Genomic DNA, 18,918 nt, shown 5'->3' with positions numbered 1-18,918 from the left:
TCAGTACCAAATCTTGTCACCTCCATTCTAGCTTTATATATTTTTCTATCTCTTTCTCTGATCAAAACATGCTTGTAAGTTCGGAACTTAAAAAACCAAAAATTAGGAAAGAGAGCCTAATGCATTGGTTTACAGAGAGACCTAGATGCCTAGGTCTTAACAACAAAAGAGACATTTCAAAAGGACAGACTTGTTCCAAGAGAGAACTCCAAATGTAGTCTCCGGAGGCTGGAACTAGAAAAGCCGGAAGTAGACATCTACGACATCAGATCACAGCGATGGCAAGAAAGAATGGAGAAAAGGGGGTCATGTTGTTATCACTGAACTGTGACATGGTAGAATGTGAGACCAAGTTGGAAAGTGTCTTTAACACATGTTATTCCCTGGTTGATGATTTGAGAACGATCCTGAGTGTGAGTGTGCCCTCTGAGGAGGGCACCAAATCCAATCTCCTGTTAACTCTAATCACTCTGTTCAAATAATTTTTACTTTGCTTGCTTAGAGGCAGATCATTTTGAAGAATGTGAAACAACATTACCATTTGTCTTATATCACTGTTTATGTGTACTTGAAATGCATGGGAGTTCCCATATATGTATTTTGTGCATCACATATTGATACAAAGTTCCCATATATATGCGTGTCCAAAGAATTTATGAGAGGAACTCACAGAGCACACTAGAGAACGAGCACGGATGCACGGAGGTGAAAGAAACCACACTACATGATAGAGAAGGTGCCTAGCAAACTAACTGTTCAGACCCATGACTGAAGCCACATTAAAAACCCAGATGCATGGGGTGCCTGGGTGGCGCAGTCGGTTAAGCATCCGACTTCAGCCAGGTCACAATCTCGCGGTCCGTGAGTTCAAGCCCCACGTCAGGCTCTGGGCTGATGGCTCAGAGCCTGGAGCCTGTTTCCGATTCTGTGTCTCCCTCTCTCTCTGCCCCTCCCCCGTTCATGCTCTGTCTCTCTCTATCCCAAAAATAAATAAACGTTGAAAAAAAAATTTAAAAACCCAGATGCAGCCACCTTTAAGCATGTACTACTAGGTTAATCATTTTCAAAAGGGTGAAGAAGTCATGATTAAATAGAAATACATCAAGAGATTTCCTGATGATACAAATAATAGCAACTTCCATTAAAAATGTCTTTTTGGCATCGGAGTAGAGGCCATCCAGAAAGACAGAAGCAGCTTAAGGCATTCTCTAGGCCTCTGTCCAAGTACTGAGGCAAGTCTTCCGATGCTTTAAACTTGACGGTTTGACACGTTGACATACACGGCATTAGTACTGTTGTGCTTTGAAACCCCACAAATGATTTTTGCAGGTTTAAGTTGCTAGAATAAGGGCTCGACAGAGGGGAAGGACGAGGAAAGATGTGCCTTGCATGGCATGGAGTCCAGCAAGCTTATAGCACCCCTCCCGCTTGTATTCCTGCCTCCTGAGGTTTTCTATTAGACTCCCCTGGCCACATGTTTATTTGATTTGAAACAAATGCATGTTAAAATCTTTGCAGGTAGTGTTTCTGCACCGTGTGGCTTTGAGAGTTGACGACTCAATCATTCACAGTGATAATGGTGTGAATATTCTGGGACAGGTGATACTTCTACCTAATTGACTACATTACTATGTCACAGGGGCTCTGTGTTTTTCACAAAACAAGCCCAGAATCATGACATTAAACACTTCTAAGTGAAAAACAAGGGTCGCCTGAGTGGCTCAGTCAGGTAAGCATCTGACCTCCGCTCAGAGCATGATCTCACTGTTCGTGAGTCTAAGCTCCACATCAGGCTCTCTGCTGTCAACACGGAGTCTGCTTTGGTCCCTGTCTCCCTCTCTCTGCCCCTCCCCAGCTCATGCTTTCTCTCTGTCTCAAAAATAAATAAAACATCAAAAAATTTTTTAATAAGAAAAAAATAAGAAAAATAAGAAACAAAATAAAACTACTCTAACTTTAGAAATACGCTAAAGGTTTTTGTTTGTTTGTTTGGAAAACCAGGTACAAATGACATCCATAAAAAAACAAAAAGCAAACTATTCTGTGTATAACAATCATATTTACCTAAACAATTCATAAAATTGGTACCATTCCCATTCCTTGCCTGTATAGTCTGGAGTGTCAAAGAATCTTGGGCATGTATCAGGGACCATTTGGATAATTTAGCTATAAAGTTCCTGCACATGTTTATCTATTTAAAATAGTTTCTAAGGTGTTACTTTCATGATATCTTAGCAATTGTCCTTAAACGAGCAGAAATTACACCTTACATTCACTTTTTCAATCACTTACAATAAAACTGGCTGAAAAGTCCTTTGATCATAGATGTTGAGGGATTTTATTTTATCTTCATTTTGAGAGGAACCATTTTAGTGGCTTGCATTTTCTAATTTTGTGAAATATTTACATGCCAAGTACTAGAGTAGTTTCTATAAATTACATTTATGGGCCTGGACTATAAATTTTTTTCTAAAGAAGTGTTTTAATATGTGATTTTACAAAATATCATCTGTCAAGTTTACAGTTCTATCAAATATGTGCATGACCTGTAGAGACAACAAATACTTCATCTTTCTTTTTAAAGATTATTTGTAAGAAGCATCAGGGCCTTTTATTAAACCTTTCAGGTATATAGAGCCATTGTTCTCTCCAGCGCTCGAGGTGGGATCAAATGAAGGGAGAATGAGGATCCTCAATGCGGCATTTCAATCCATGTTGATGGGTTTTATTTTATTTGTTTCTAAACTTACAACAATTGTCTCTTCTTCCTTTTTCCATCACATACTTGTATAATGGCTTATATGTTCCGTAACCCTCTTTCATAGATTTATTTCTATCATCTGGGGCAGAATGTGAAGCTCTTAAATAAAATGGGCATTTTTTGTACAGTCTGTATATAACTCAGAATACCTTTTTTAAAAATGGGCCAAAAAATACCAAATAAAGAAAACGACCTTGGAAAATCTATATTTGTAAAATACAGCAGTGGGTTAAAGTCCTTACTATGTACATCAATTAAAAATTGTACTTTGGCTAAAAAACAATCCAGGTTGAAGTGATCTGTGTTATTCTGGGTGGAATGGCAAGAACTAGGCATAATTCACCATGTTTCATTCTTCCTGCTTTGGCAGTTGTAGATTCACGGAGACGGAGCCTCCCTCGGAGAGGTACCTGCGTAACTAGGAGCAGGATAGAACTCAGCAGCCTACCTGGGATGAGCAGGCATCAGGAGGATGTGCGTGGTATGGGATGTGGGTTGTTTCACCTACACCATAAGTTCGGTGTAGTCATGGTACCTGTTGCACCAAGTCTTAATTTTGATCTTGACACTCAAAGTCATCCATCAATTTTCTTTACCGTATCCAAAAGTATCATTCCGACCTTCCTGACCTTGACAGTCCATTCTGACCAGTAGATTTCCTGGTTATTTTGTGGGAAACTGTACCTCTGGATATCGCCAAATTCCATGCTGTTGTCTACTCTGTTCCAGCTACATGGGATAGCTTCCTTAATCCTTCCATAATCTAAGTTTTGAAGCTTTTTCTTCAACACCCAGGTGAGCCCAGCTGTTTTGACAAAGTCAATCTACAATGATCTGCGTGTTCCACTAATTTCCAAATCTCTAGAATTCTGTACCCCATGTTTGCATGCTTCTCTGAATCATTTTTTGCTTTGTTCTGATGTATTTTATCTCTTGATGACATTAACATGAGCTCTTTTAATACCTCTCAGATTTTTTTTTCTTTACAAAGTTAGACCCAGAATAGGAGATCAATGTCTTCAAATCCATTCATTCATTGATTTTTTTTTCTGTAATAACCTCAACAAAAGCGATATACCACAATGGGTACTAAATGCTGGAAATGCAGATGAAAAAGATAAACCCTCTCCCATAAAAAGTTCAAAACTTATAGGGGGTAAAGAAATGTGCATCCTAACTCTAGGTATATTAAACTGGTAAAACATAAATGCACTAAAAGACATAACTGATTCTAGGAGGAAGCAGTCACTACAATAAAATGCATTTTTTATTCATTTATTCATTCCCTCGTTTATTCATTCATTCATTCAACAAACATTTAGCATTTGCCTGCAACAAGCCAGGAACTCTTAAGATCTAGGATGCCGAGGGGCGCCTGGGTGGCTCAACTGGTTAAACGTCAGACCTTTGATACTGGCTCAGGTGATAATCTCACCGTGGTGAGATTGAGCCCCATGTCAGGCTCCACACTGAGCATGGAGCCTGCTTGGGATTCTCTCTCTCCCTCTCTCTCTCTGCCCCTTCTCCCCCTCTCAAAATAAATCAACATTAAAAAAAAAAAAGATTTGGGGCACCTGGGTGGCTCAGTCGGTTAAGCGTCCAACTTTGGCTCGGGTCATGATCTCACAGTCCCTGAGTTCGAACCCCGCGTCGGGCTCTGTGCTGACAGCTTGGAGCCTGGAGCCTGCTTTGGATTCTGTGTCTCCCTCTCTCTCTGCCCCTCCCCTGTTCGTGCTCTCTCTCTCTCTATGTCTCCCCAAAATAAATAAAGATTAAAAAATTTTAAAAATGAATAAACAAACAAACAAATAAATAAATAAATAATGAAAAAAAGATTTGGATGCTGAGATGACAGGTTGGAAGGTACAGCCTCTATTTTCAGGATGTTCACACTCAAAAGAGGAAGAGAATGAATACACAAACAAATCAAAGCACAGCATAAAAAATAATATTACCTTGGCAAGTAATTATGATAGATGCCATCTGTCTTTACATTGATTAGTTTGGATTGGTTAAGGATATCATTATGCCTCTATTTCACCCTGAGAACCTCACCTTTTTTTTTAAAATTTTTTAATGCTTATTTTTGAGACAGACAGAAAGACAGACAGACAGACAGAGACAGAGTGCGAGCAGGAGAGGAGCAGAGAGAAGGAGACAGAGAATCGGAAGCAGGCTCCAGGCTCTGAGCTCAGCTGTCAGCCCAGAGCCAGATGCGGGGCTCGAACCCATGGAATGTGAGATCATGACCTGAGCTGAAGTTGGACGCCCAACCGACGGAGCCACCCAGGCACCCCTGAGAACCTCACCTGAACAAGAGTAAGCAAAGGAAGGCAAGTGGTGTGGTCTAAGTTTGACTTGCCCCAAAACTGAATAACAGAGAAATAATTTTCATGGTTGATGTATCATCTTAAGAAATGTCAACAACGTACATTTTACTTAACACATCTATATGTTAGCATGAATTAACCTCTACTTATCTAGTTTAAAACCCAATGCTTAATTTAGAAAAAGAGTAAAGGATAATCCAAACACCTAGTTAAAATAAATACCTCATTAAGCTTTCATTGTTATTGGTTCATAATTACTGTTTATTTTATCCCTAGTTTGTATGGTTCTCATGAAATTAATTCAACCGTAATATCCAGTTTTTCTCGCTCTTCTACACCTCAGCTTGCTTAGGATTTTAAGGCAGCTTTTCTTAAAAATGCTTATAGGCAACTTCTTCCAGCCCAACTGTTGTTCTCTCTAGAGAAAGAGCAGGGTTACTTCTTCTCAATTCAATTTACATCAATAAACACGCATTGAATGGCCACCAAATGCTTCAGAGACACAAAGGTGAGTAAATCGCAGTCCATTTCTTCAATGAGTTGATAATGTATGACTGAGTTCTAGGAACTTTCAAAAGAGAGGCAATTGACTGATCAAAGAAAATTATCATTATGTGCCCAAATAGGCTTCTAAATTATCTGTGTGCTAAGAATGATGCTTCATTAAGTTACTCATTTTCTCTGGTTCCAGCAGCTCAGCCAGAGGAAAAGAAAAAAAAAGAAAGTTCTTTGACTGCAGCACGTTGTCCCTGGTCCACATAAGATCCAAACCAATACCCTTCTCCTAGCAAAGAAGTCCTTTCTTCACCACCAAGCAAACAGCCTGCAGCTTCCTTCTTCCACCAGGTGTTTATATGTGATCAGCCAACTACAAATACCACCCACCATATTGCAAACTGCCTCCTTGTCAGTCTCTCTTAAGGAGCCATGCCCCTGCCAATAACATGCAGCGTTTTACACACTTACACACTTTTAAAAGACTAGAGAATGGTTTATATACAAATCATATATATATGTTTATATATACAAAACATATACAAAACATATATGTTTTATATACAAAACATATATATATGTTTATATCATATAAAATACTCCAAATATTATATATACCAACCTCCAAATACTAGAAAGAGAAGGAGATGTTCAGAAATCTCAGAGGCATCAGAGGAAATAAAAGGAAAAAAATTCTGTCAACCAACCTTAAATGAAGACCATGCAAAAACCACTAGGTTATTGGATAAAACTTAAAAACAAATGATAGGTTTTATTTATTTCTTAGACTTCCACATTAGGTAGTGGACAAGTAAGATTTTTTTTCAGTTTCTGGGGTCTCTGAGATAAGTTCACTCACCTTTAGTATTTTCAAAAGTTATACCATGAAACAGAATAGAAAATGAATATTAATTAATTTTTCCTTGAAAAATGCTTTCTAAGTAATTCCCAAGATTCTGTTTCTCAACTTAGTTTAAGAGATTCGTAAACAACACACAGGGATGACTCTGCTTCTTTTCCCTGAGAGACTATGCATTCTGTTAAAGAAACATACCCAGATGCTGTCTTCTTGTCGATATTGTTTCCAGTTCCTGCCACTATCACTGAACATCAGGAGGTAGCTGGTCACCCAGTTGGAGCTCCCATATCCCCCTTGGGTGGCCACAGCGGTGATCTCCATTCTCTCTCCAAGGTCAATCTGCAACCACTGGTATTTGTTTGACACAAGTGGAGACCAGCCACCAGCTCCTTTTATGAAAATAGAAACAGAAGACAACGGGAAGAAGATTAGTTAAAAAACTGTTATTGGATAGAAATGCCAGTAAGACTGTATTCCTGTATGGAATTTAATAAAGTCAAATTTCCAAAATATGAAACTTCTCATAATTGTAGAATAATATAGAAAAACAAGAATTTAGTATAAATGGATGAAACCTGTGTTAATTATGTTCATTTCTAGGTGTTGTAACTCCCAACACGGGGTAGAACTGAGATTCTACTGAATGTTCCAAGTGCTTAATTTGACAAGTGGACATTCGTGTCTACACTTGGAACTAGGAGGGTTACCGCCCACACACATGATTAGGTGATGGTTCGACCTTCAATCATAGTTCACACTGTGGCATAACTAGAATATTACCTGTGGTATCTGATCATGTTTAGACTTCCTGGAGAAAGAAGTATAACATAAAGCCTGAAAATACAGGTGGTCAAAAAGGATAGTCCCTATCCTCACTGTGTTTACAGGTTTATAGGAGGGACAGACATTGAAAAGCATGCTTGAAACACAAATGTTAATGGTGAGGCACGTGCAGGAAACAATAATACAACGGATGATGGAGGAGAGTTCTACCCACTAGAAAGTTGGAACTGGCTGGCAACAGTGTAGAAGAGGCCATTAAATTTTCAGGAATTTTGCAAGCTGACTGCTGAATATAGCCACTTTTGCAACGGACCATGGTTGGAGTATTTAAACCACAGAAACTGGCAAACTCTACAGATCAGCACCCATTCCCACCCCAACCAATTCACCAACACACCACTGGTTCTATCCTGGCCGGGTGGGGAGGTGGGGTAAGGGGGGGGAGGTAAGAGGTGGGGGAGGGGCAGTCAGGGAAAAGGTCCTAGAGTAAGGTGTGCTTGAGCATTCAAGAGTGAAAAATAGGAACCTATTGTATATTCAAGGAAGTGTGGGTAGAGCCGAACTTACTGTGTTTCCTTTTACTCACTGCACACCAGAATATTAGAGATGTGACTACTGGATGTCTTGTTAAGATGTTTCATTCTTCCAGTTAATACAAAAAAGCCTTATATGGGGACTTTGCTTATTTTAAGTAATATTCACATTGATAATTATGTAAGTAATACGTAATCATTGTAAAAAGGCATGAAACAGGGTTTAACGCATTCTTAAATCCAGAATCATCTAATATTCAGTACCTTTTAAAATGTAACATCTGATATATAACACCCCAAGTAAGAATATTAGCACATGTTTTCTTTCCCACATTCTTTTGTCACCACCTTGAGGCTGTAAGCCCAACAAGGGAAGTGGGCAGATTATGGATATAATCAGCTGCTCATGAAAGAGAGCAGACCATCCTTTACGTAAGGCTCAAAACTGAGTCAATACAGTATATTAAAAAGGAATTATGTGACAACAACATCCTATCCTGATGCTATCATGCTAACTCCTACTTGTATTAGGGTATGATTACCAAGTTATTCACTACATTGTCTTTAGAATGAGACTTTTTTTTTCAAATTTCCTTTTTTTCTTGGAAGAAGTCATTGTTCAAAAATGTCTTCCATTCCATACCTCTCTCTTTTTCATCCAAAATATTATACATACAGTAATTTTGGTTGGCTTGTTTTTACTTTTAATTTTCTCTGTATTTGCCCTTGAAGAACCTGTGGTTTGGGCCAGTAACCTGGATGGGTGGAGTTCTGTCGGCCACCAATACCATCTACTACGTTTAGGTTAGAGAAGAATACTCTCATATTTTGAGCAAGAGGGTTTGTTGGCAGACACATGCTCTGGCTGCATTTCTGGTGTCTTGGTGTCACTTCTCCAGCACAGCTCTGCTGTCCACAAGGGGCACCTCTTACTCTTGCAGCCTGTTATCTAGAAGGAAGACTGATCTGAAGACATCTTGAATTATAGCCTGCCACAAATAACTCAGGAAATTCCTGAACCCTCAGTGGGAGTTGTTCCCACGGCATTATTTTTAAAGCCAAGCCAACTGTTCCTCCATATTTCACTGCTCAGGATGCAATGAAACTCCAGCCTACCTTTTCTACTTATTCTACTGTGGTAGAATTCACTTAGTATTTATTGAGCGAGTACTTTGTGTCAGGCATTCTGTGAAGACATAGTTATTTAATTCTCAGAGCAACCTATTGAATAGAGGCTAAGTCACATACAGAGAGTCTGAATACCTGGCTGTCACCTGCAGAGCAGGAAGAGGCATGGTGCTCTTAGCCAGGACCTGCAGTGCCTCTCATGTTGTTATGGTCAATGGGAACTGGAAGCTCCCAATGGATGTAGAAAAGATGGTGCTGGGAGAGGTAGGGGAACCCTAGAATTTAGCTACCGGGCGGTTGAGCCAATTTTCCTCCCTCGAATTAACAAAGACCATATCGCTGAAGTACGGGGACACGATGGGAGGGGTGAATGGGTAACTATTTCCCTCTACTGTCCTTTCTAAATCTTACTATTCTTCCTAAGGATCTCTCCAAGTTTGGAAGTTGAACGTTTCCTGAGGTCTAATGCTAACCAAGCATCCTCAGTCCTCTTATACTATTACTACTGCCTATCTCTCTGGTTTTTTTTTTTTATCATTTTAAAATAATTTTTTTAGGTTTATTTATTTACTTTGGTTGAGAGAGAGAGTGGGGGGGAAGGGCAGAAAGAGAGGGGAGAGAAAATCCCAAGCAGGCTCCTCAATGTCAGCACAGAGCCTGACACAGGGCTTGGTCTCACCAACAGTGAAGTCATGACCTAAGCCAAAATCAAGAGACGGATGCTTATCCGACTGAGCCACCCAGGTGCCCCATATCATTGTTTCATACATAGAAAAGTTGGAAAAGAGTGAATGAAGGGCCCCCGGCTGGCTATCATTTTAACCTGACATTTCGACATTCGGAATTTTATCTATATGTAGCTTATACCTCTGGGAAAATACTGATTATTTTGTGTCTTGCTCTTTCCAGTTAATTTCAATGGTCTATACACTTTTTCAATATAGAATTTCATAATCTTTCTCTAGCATTTTGACACTCCTTGATAGACCAGTATTTAAAAAGTGAGCACATGAGAGGAGCACAGTAAGGAAAAAAGAATCAGCATGATTCTGGTGAGTTAAAATTGGATCATCAATTCTCATCAGGAGAAAGAGGCACCTCTCACTGACCGCTCCCTCTTCCCAGCACCGCTCACTGTTACAGCTGCACTACCGGACTCGAAACATTCGCAGTTAATTGACCTTGAACATTTCAATTTCTCACCTGTGGTGAAAAGGTACTACTGATATGCAAATTAAGCTATATCATTAAAGAGGTACACCAATAAAATCATGGAAATTCAGATGCTCCTGGGCTTTACCAAGTGAAATCGGCCCCAGGGAATCCACAGATTCCCCACAGGGTTTGAAGCTGTTTTAGCTCTGCAGATGCACATGGTCTAAGTGTGTGATGGAGTGATATCCTTGTTCTGATTCTAAAACAAATGTCGAAGAGGAATATGGAAAATGCAAACTTCTAGGTATAGATATAGGTACAGATATAGGTAGAACGTGACATACTTTGGTACTGGCAGCCTGTGGTGACAAGTAGGAACAACAGACATGAAATAAAAGCTGACGTTATATTAGAACAGCCGTATGGCCACTACCAAACCACCCAGCATTCCGGAGCCATGCTATTGTCGCATTTACTTTTTTCATGGAGGAAATGAGGGCTAACTCCAGCCAATGGTAAAGTCTGAATTACTCTAAAATAAAAGAATTCCTCACTTTATTTATTAATCAAACCTTTTAGCTGCTGGTCAAGTAGTATTCGTTCTTAATGATGCTTTTAATATGCCCATGTGTTCACCATTACAGTAGGCCAATACCTACAGACCAAAGACCATCTCTTTAGAACCCCCACCTCGTCCATGGTTACTGACACGTAACCCACCAGATAAAAACAAGAGTCTTGTCCCCTCAGCTCATTTTCTTCCTATTCCACCCTCCTTTTTCTCCTTCTTTGGCCTCATCACTGAGACTTGGCATAGTAAAGTGTCATAAATCTCTCCAAACAAAAACACTTGTTGACTCTTCGTATCACAGCCTGAAAACTCACATTTAAAAACAAAAATCCTCCCGACTGGTGAGACTTTTAAATTAAATGTGGTAGCACTGCTCTGAGAATTAATTTCAAAAAGCATATTAAAGTGCCTATTGATTTCTCTCACATACAGCAAGCATGTGGGTACATGGCAGTTGTTACTTTTTGAATTATAGAACAATTATTATTACTATTGACTCCAAATACAGATTTATGATCACAGCACTAAATTCAGCTCTGAAAATATTTAGTTCCTGAATGACCACAAACACAGCATCTCTTGCCTACCAGTTCTATTTATTTTTTTGAATTTTTAAAAAATGTTTATTTTTGAGAGAGAGAGACAGAGTGTGAGTGGGGGAGGGGCAGAGAGAGACAGAGACGCAGAATCTGAAGCAGGCTCCAGGCTCCAAGCTGCCAGCATAGAGCCTGATGTGGGACTTCAACCCACAAACTGAGAGATCATGATTTGAACCAAAGTTGGGTGCTTAACCCACTGAGGCACCCAGTGGGTGCCTACCAATTTTAAACATCAGTTTCCTGGGGAACTTGCTTCTATAAAATATGTGGCTGTGAATTATAGGGAAAGAAAAGCAAACTATAAATTGTCTGTGCCTATTGTATGTCAAATACTCTACTCTAGAAATTTTATGTACCATATTAAGCTTAATTACTAAAATTATCTAGTGAAATGAAATGTTTTAACACCTCTTTTTTTCAAATAAAACTTAAAAAAATATTTACAGAGGCCAAGTAAATTTTCCTAATATTATGCAAATTAAATTTTTCCAAATGTTATACAAATCACTTTAATGTGGATAAGAAATTACTTATTTTTAAAATAATTTAAATCTCAGTGAGGATCTCATTTTAAAAGTCACTTCCTTCTCAGTTCTTTACCCCTGAAAAAATTATACAACTGTCATTGCCCATAGTGGTTAATTTTATCCCAAGAATATATCTAAATTATAAATTCAATATTATTTATTTTCCTTTAATTTTTTTAAACATTCATTTTAAGTAGGTTCCACGTCCAGTGGGGGGCTTGAACTCAGGACCTTGAGATCAAGAGTCACATGCTCTACCAACTGAGCCAGGCAGATACCCTTATTCAATATTATTTAAATATAAGTAACTGCCTGGCTGAATTATAAATTTAATATCCATATATCCCATTTGCCAGATATCAATAATAATTAGTTCTGCTCATAGAGACACATCTTACAATTTCGGGAAAGTGAAAAGAAAAATTGAAGAAAAAGGTACTTTTGGTTGAAGCCTTAAAATAGAGAAAAGAATCACCTCTATCCCCTACTAATATTAAAAATGACATGACTGCCATTCCTGGTGGTCATCAGGGAGATGATGTGGCACAGAGTTTTGTCAACTTCGTAAAAGTACAAACTGCTCAGAAAGAAGAAGCCATATTTCTTTCCCAATATTTAAAGTGTAGAAAGACACAAACGTTCAAGGACACAAAGCACAGTGAACACAATTGAATGACAGTCCTAGCCACCACTAGGCCACATACATTTCTACAAAAATGATTGGCTTAATTAAAATTGTCATAGGAAAGCTTCCTTCTAAGATAATTACTTTTTTTTCACATGTCAACTAGATTTCCCCCAAGAGTCTAAATGTGCCCGGATCATTTTGATGTTGACATTACATTACAATAATGTAAGGAAACAAAAAGAACACTGCGCCAATATTTGTTTGGCTCCCTTAAATGGACTGCAGTGTCCCTGGGTCACCATGTAGAACTCTTAACAACTTTGTGTTGTTACCAGCTTAGTTTTTTGTCGGTTTTTTTGTGTGTTTGCTTGTTTTGCCAAGAAGAAAACACGATGCTATTGATGCTGTAATTTGCTGGTCTTTTTTCACAGAACACTCTGGAATCTTGGCACTGCCTCCCCTGGCCCCAGGGATGGTGACAGGGATGGACGCATCACCTGAGCCAGGCTAGTGGTGCAATTCTAGGATTCTGTCGGGACTACTGCAGGAGAGATCCTTTTCTCCGCTCAGAAAGCTGAAAGGATGGGACTCGGGAATCAAACTGCAGCAGCGATCTTTTTGGAAAGTCTGCCTGAGTGAAGCCAACACAGAGGGAGGCAGAGGTGGGAGGTGAAGTGAGACGGAGCTCTGCTGGCACAGTCAGCGCCCGAGCCCATTCCTGTGCCTTCCTTCTAGTTCCTTCCACAGGGCATGAGCTGGCCCCTTCACCTGTGATGGACCTGCTCGGGTCCACTGCTTCAGCAATTCTCCTCTCTCTCCTGCCTCGTTATCTTTTTTTCTCTTTAATGGATCATTCCCACGGATGTACAAGCATGTGGTTGTTTTTCCTTCTTTTTTTTTTTTTTAAAGAAAAAAAGCTTCTCTTGACTCTTCTGTAATTTTTTTCCTCCTTTTTATGTCACCATTCTTTGAATAAGATGTCCACGCTCAAGCTCTGCAATTCTTCTCATTTCATTCTCGCTCCAGCCAACTCCAACCAGCCTTTCACTCTGTACCACTCAACTGAAGCTGCTCTTCTCAACACTACCAGAGAACTCCACGTCACCAAATCGAACGCTCAGGTTTCAGCCTTCCTACCACCTGGCCCACCAGAGACATTTGAATATTCCGGCCCTTCCCAATGCTCCGGTATACTTTGTTCGCTTATTTTCACAAGAGCTTCTTCTCTTAATTTTCTCCTCAGCTCACTGGTCCTTCTTCCTCAGTCTCCATCGCCAGTTCTTTTTATCTCTTATCAGCTCTGAGGGTTGAGATGCTCCAGGGCTCAGTCCTTTGCCCTGGTTCTTTTCTGTCAACGTGCACTCCTTCATGATTTCTCTTGACCTCGTGGATTTAAGTGTTACCCACACGCCAATAATTCCCTGAGTTAATCTCCACCCCACATCTCCTTCCTGAGCTTCATTCAACTTGATATCTGTAACATGTTCCAAACCAAACCTCATGATCTCCCCCAGGCCTACTCTGTTCATACCCTTCCCCAGCCCAGTTTATGATAATTCCATCCTTCTGGTTTCTCAGAAGAGTAACAACAAAGAAGTCATTCTTGACTCCCCTCTTTTTCACCACATAACCATTCCGAGAGAAAATGTTACTGGTGCTTCTCACCTCTCCAGCATCAGACTATCTTCATTGGTACTCCTTTGGCTCAAGGCACATGATTTTACCCTACATTCTTGCAGAAGCCACCCAAGAAGTCTCTCTGCTTCTTCCCTAGCTCATGGAGGCTCCATTCTCCATGTAACAGGCTTAAAATATTATCCCTGTGTTCAAAACACTGCAGTAAGTCTCCATCATACACGCAGTGAAAGACAAAGTCATCGCTATATGGCCCACAGGGTCCTATCTGATTTGCCCCCTCATACCACTCCCACCCATGTCTGCCCAGCCTCTTCTTCCCAGTTCACTCCCCATCAGCAGCAAGGGCCTCCCTCCCTGAGGTTCTCTGCACAAACACCATTCATTCTCCTACCTCCCAGTCCCTGCTGTGCGAAGTGATCCTTTCTGCCTGGAGTGCTCCCCTCTGAGATACACTGGGCTAACATCCCTGCCACCTTCGAGTCTTTGCTCGGATCTGGTCCTTCCCATAGAGGCCTGTATCCCCTGACCTCCCTTGCCACAATTTTTCTTACCCAACAATATTGTTCCCATTTTTCTTACCCAAAACAACTTTCTCATTCTTTTTGACAGGAATTGACATAGTATATGACTTCCTTTTACACATAGTATATGATTTTCTTATTTATTACATGTATTCTTTATCTTTTATCTTGACCTACTAGAACATTAAGCTTGATGAGACCAAGAGTCTTTGCCTGTTTTACCCACAGATAGATCCTAAGTGTCTAGCACATGGCCCGACACACGGTGGATGCTTAGTAACTATGTACTGCATAAAGGAATGAAATAAATCTGTAGCCATCCAGGTATAATAAGACTGTGTAAATTCATATACCAAATTAGTGACAAAGTGGAAACTGGAGCCAAATGAGGTTTCTTTGCAGCGAGGTATTTTCAGTGAGGTTCTCAAAGAGAAAGCTCAAGTATGTGTACACACACACACACACACACACACACACACACACACACACTACCAATTGCCCCAAAGTTATACAGTTTAATCACTTGTAAACTACATTTCCTAGATGTACTTATGGCTTTGTTTTTGGATTTTTGATACAGTGAAAAAGATGCTTTTCACTTCATTTCCCCAGAAAGGCTCTAAATTAATAATACCTCACTCAGTTCTCTGAGGTTTCAGTTCTTTGCTGTTGATCCGTTTTTCCCTCGCGGCAAATTGGCAGACTGACTTTCCGTCCTACTTCATGTATTGCCAGAGCAAACATTTCTGAAATCTTTAATAATTCAGTGGATTGAAAAGTAAATATTTACACCCTTCCTCTGTTCGGGCATTTTGATTTGTATATTTGATTTGCAAATTTTGTGACAGCCAAATTTACTCTGGAAAGCTGGGAAAAAGTTATAAAAACACTAAATTCTGTGCCAGCAAGTTTTATTTCACTCAAATTAGTCATTTTAGGAAAATGACTTTTAGCACATGATGTCTAGAAATTCAAACGATAATCAGGACTTGCTCATGTTTTGCTTTCTAAGCCCATTATGATGCTTTTCTAAAAGTTTCGATTTAGATCTATTGCAGTGAGACAGGTCATTTCAGTAAATGACATCATGCATCAAAAAGAACATACTGACAATATCCCAGAGGTTTAAAAACCATTTTTTGCTTCCGTACCTTCCTTTTTTTTTTTTTTTTTTTTTTTTATCTTCCTTAGCCAGACAGAGATGATAAGCTGTCATGAGCCAAATGTCCTCATATCACTCCTTCTGGGTCAAAAAACTGAAGTCACTCTCTTGTACCAACAGACATCATTTCCACATAATGACTGCAAAAGGCAGCATTACTGGAACACAGTAAATCAAAAAGGCAAAAAGTGCAAAACCAATCCCAAGCATTTGATTGATTAAATCATTTAATGCTTTCTCAGTTTGTAAAAACTGCTAAGACATATTAAGATAACAACATATTCCCAATTATGGAGATATGTTTACCTCTAGGCTTAGGTACTTTTGAGTTCAGTCTTGAATATATGTGCTTTATTTAATTCCATGACTTATTCCTTTTTAAGTGATACTTCACTGTGGAAACTTTTATTTTACAAGCAGCAGGAAAAACTATTAGCGATGCTTGTGACCATGACAGTCTTAGCTTTTACCTCAGAAGCTTGACTAAACTTTACACAGGGTCCTTCCCAACTAGAAGTGCCTGACTTCCCTTTTCTTAGAGCATTTAATTTAGGAAACTTGCAACTATAAACCGTTTCTCTGCCCCCGGAGATATAAATCTTCCTCAAGCCTCGTTCCAAGTTTATCATCCAAGAATGTCTTTCTCAAGGACCCGAGTCATCCCTTGAAATGCAGTCATCAAGAAAGTGCCTCATTTCCCAGTCTCTATGGGAGGGCATGAGTCTAATTTCTGTAATCGCCAATTAGCAAACACAAACACCTGATCACAATGACCAACTTCCCCGCTTAATGTTCTCCAGTACTTTTCTACTGGCTCAACCCAGAGCTTACAAACTCTCTTTTGTTTCAACAGAGTTGGGTTCAATGTCTCTTCTCTATTGCAATAGTCTTGACCTTCATTGCTATGGTACTGAAAGTCTGTCTGGTCTTTTTACCCAATCCGTGCAATTATTCTTTTGTTTTTTTTAATTTTTATCTATTATTGAAGTATAGTTGACATACAATATCATATTAGTTTCAGGTGTACAAGAGTGATTCAACAATTCTATACATTACACAGTGCTTACCACAGTAAACATAGTCATCATCTGTCACCATACAATGTTATTTCAATGTTATTGACTAGATTCCCTGTGTTGTACTTTTAATCTCCATGACTTTTTTTATTTTGTAACTGGAAGTCTGTACTAGTGTGATTTTTCTTTGGCAGGAGATAACTGGGAGTTTTTTAATTGGAACAATGTGTTTTTCATCTTTCTGTCTAATGAATTATATTCCCTAGAAACCATTCCACAATCAAAGTCCAGGAGGAGAAGATAAAGAGCAATGCTCAGAAGTGAATGAGGGTCTGACTAGAAGCTCACTTGAGGGATTCTTCATGGTAGTGACATCACCCAGAGATGACTGCACAGTTGTTCCATCTATTAACCAAAGAATGTCACAGCCAGCTTCATAGACTCTGAATAGCAACAAGAGGTGTCATGGGACTCCTTCAGCAAAAGGTGATGGCCTTGGCCAAGAAAACAATCAAGGGAGGGATCGGCCACTAAAACTGGCAATGCATTACAACAAACATGTAGGGTTAGGACCAACCCAACCACACTCAGCAGATATCACTGACAGGTATAAAAGGGTCCAACCAACGATCTTGTGGTAAATACCAACATGACAACCAACATATGCTGGGGGAGCTGCTACCCAGTCGTGCCCTGTATCATCTGAGTTCCTCATATGTCAACCATCATTTTGGAAAGAACTAAAGGAAAGATGAGGAAATCATAAAGTCTGATTTCAGGGCAGGTCATGATCTCACAGTTCATGAGATCAGGCCCCACACTGGACTCTGTACTGTGAGTACAGAACCTGCTTGGGATTTTCTCTCTCTCTCTCTCTCTCTCTCTCTCTCTCTCTCTGTCTCTCTCTCTCTCTCCGCCCCCCACCTCTGCATCTACCCTTCTGTCTCTCTCTTCCTCTCTGTCCCTCTCTCTCTCCCTCTCCCTCTCTCTCAAAATAAATAAAATGAGCTAAAAAAAAAGTCTGAACATTTATCTGGAAGGGATTGACACAATCAAAGGAGGCTACTCTACCCAGCAGTCACCAGAGGGCTTGAGGTGAACTGATTTGTGGGCATATATGGGAAAGAGTCTCTAAACTGAAAAGCAAATAGGATCACCCCCCAATTAAAACAATACTCACCAGTGCTAATGTGTTGACAATACTGAAAAAATATGTCGTGTTTCCATGTTATTCCTCAACTCACATAACCTGCAAACTCAGAGATCTGAAATTGGCTGAGAAAATCAGATCAACTAATATCTCAGATCTGAATGGTTAATGTACTGTAGTATCTTTATGAGTAAATGTTTAAGTGCCTAATATCCCCAAAGCTGCCGATTATACATTTTATGCAAAGTATGATTTTATAAAACTGTATGTGGATTGTGAAAAACAAGGCTATTTGCATGTGTAGATGGGTGGTCAACCAGGATGAATGCTTCTATCTGATTCAAAAAACATCCTGCCATATGTGCAGTAGATTCTGGACTCCAGATCTGCACTGTAGAGCAAAAATGCTCAAAATTCAGTAGGCATCACAGTAGTAACTGGTACAAATTAGACAGAAGCAAAAAAAATTATATATATGTAAAACATCATATATAATATATAATTATAATAATTACATTATAGTATATAAATATATATGTATATATACATATATATACACACATATATATATATATAGTACACACACACACACACACACACACACACACACACATACACACTGCTTTTAATGGATATAATGTTCCACAATAGCATGGGGCAGTGGGATGCAAATAGAATTTAGTATCTGAAGCCAGCAAGTACAATATTCCCCCGTGCACACATTCAATTCTAGAAATGCTTTGAGTTGCAGACCCTTTTGCTACACAAATGAATTGCTTCCTCTAACATCCAAGCACCCTAGCCAGCTCCATCTGGCTCCTGGCCTATGTACAAACAGAAGAGCACACAAGAGTTCTGTTTTTATGAAAAACACAGAGAAAAAAATATGCTCTTACGGGTTTTATGTCAAAAATGTGATACATTACCACTAATTTGGCCAGCGATTGACACACGTTGGGATGTTTTGAGTTATGCTCAATTATTACAGGTGTTTTAAATGAGTTCTTTCCCTCTTTATATAGAACAAATCAAGGTTCAACATATTTAATTTGGAGATTGTGC

The 18,918-nt window shown here is 39.4% G+C and overlaps 1 protein-coding gene across 3 annotated transcripts in view; it reads right to left on the bottom strand.

Annotated features, from left to right (window-relative positions):
* CNTNAP4 (contactin associated protein family member 4) overlaps nt 1-18,918 on the bottom strand; it is a 256,666-nt gene that overhangs the window by 172,022 nt on the left and 65,726 nt on the right. For all 3 annotated transcript variants that reach the window (XM_040443180.1, XM_040443179.1, XM_040443178.1), the window contains exon 3: nt 6,641-6,834. In XM_040443180.1, the coding sequence (XP_040299114.1) occupies nt 6,641-6,834 (194 nt within the window). The remainder of the gene's footprint in view (nt 1-6,640; nt 6,835-18,918) is intronic.

The sequence above is a fragment of the Herpailurus yagouaroundi genome, unplaced genomic scaffold, assembly GCF_014898765.1.
Source record: "Herpailurus yagouaroundi ecotype Mexico unplaced genomic scaffold, PumYag 190, whole genome shotgun sequence".
NCBI lineage: Eukaryota > Metazoa > Chordata > Mammalia > Carnivora > Felidae > Herpailurus > Herpailurus yagouaroundi.
Note: the sequence above shows the minus strand (reverse complement) of the source record. Positions and strands in the feature narration are given on the sequence as shown.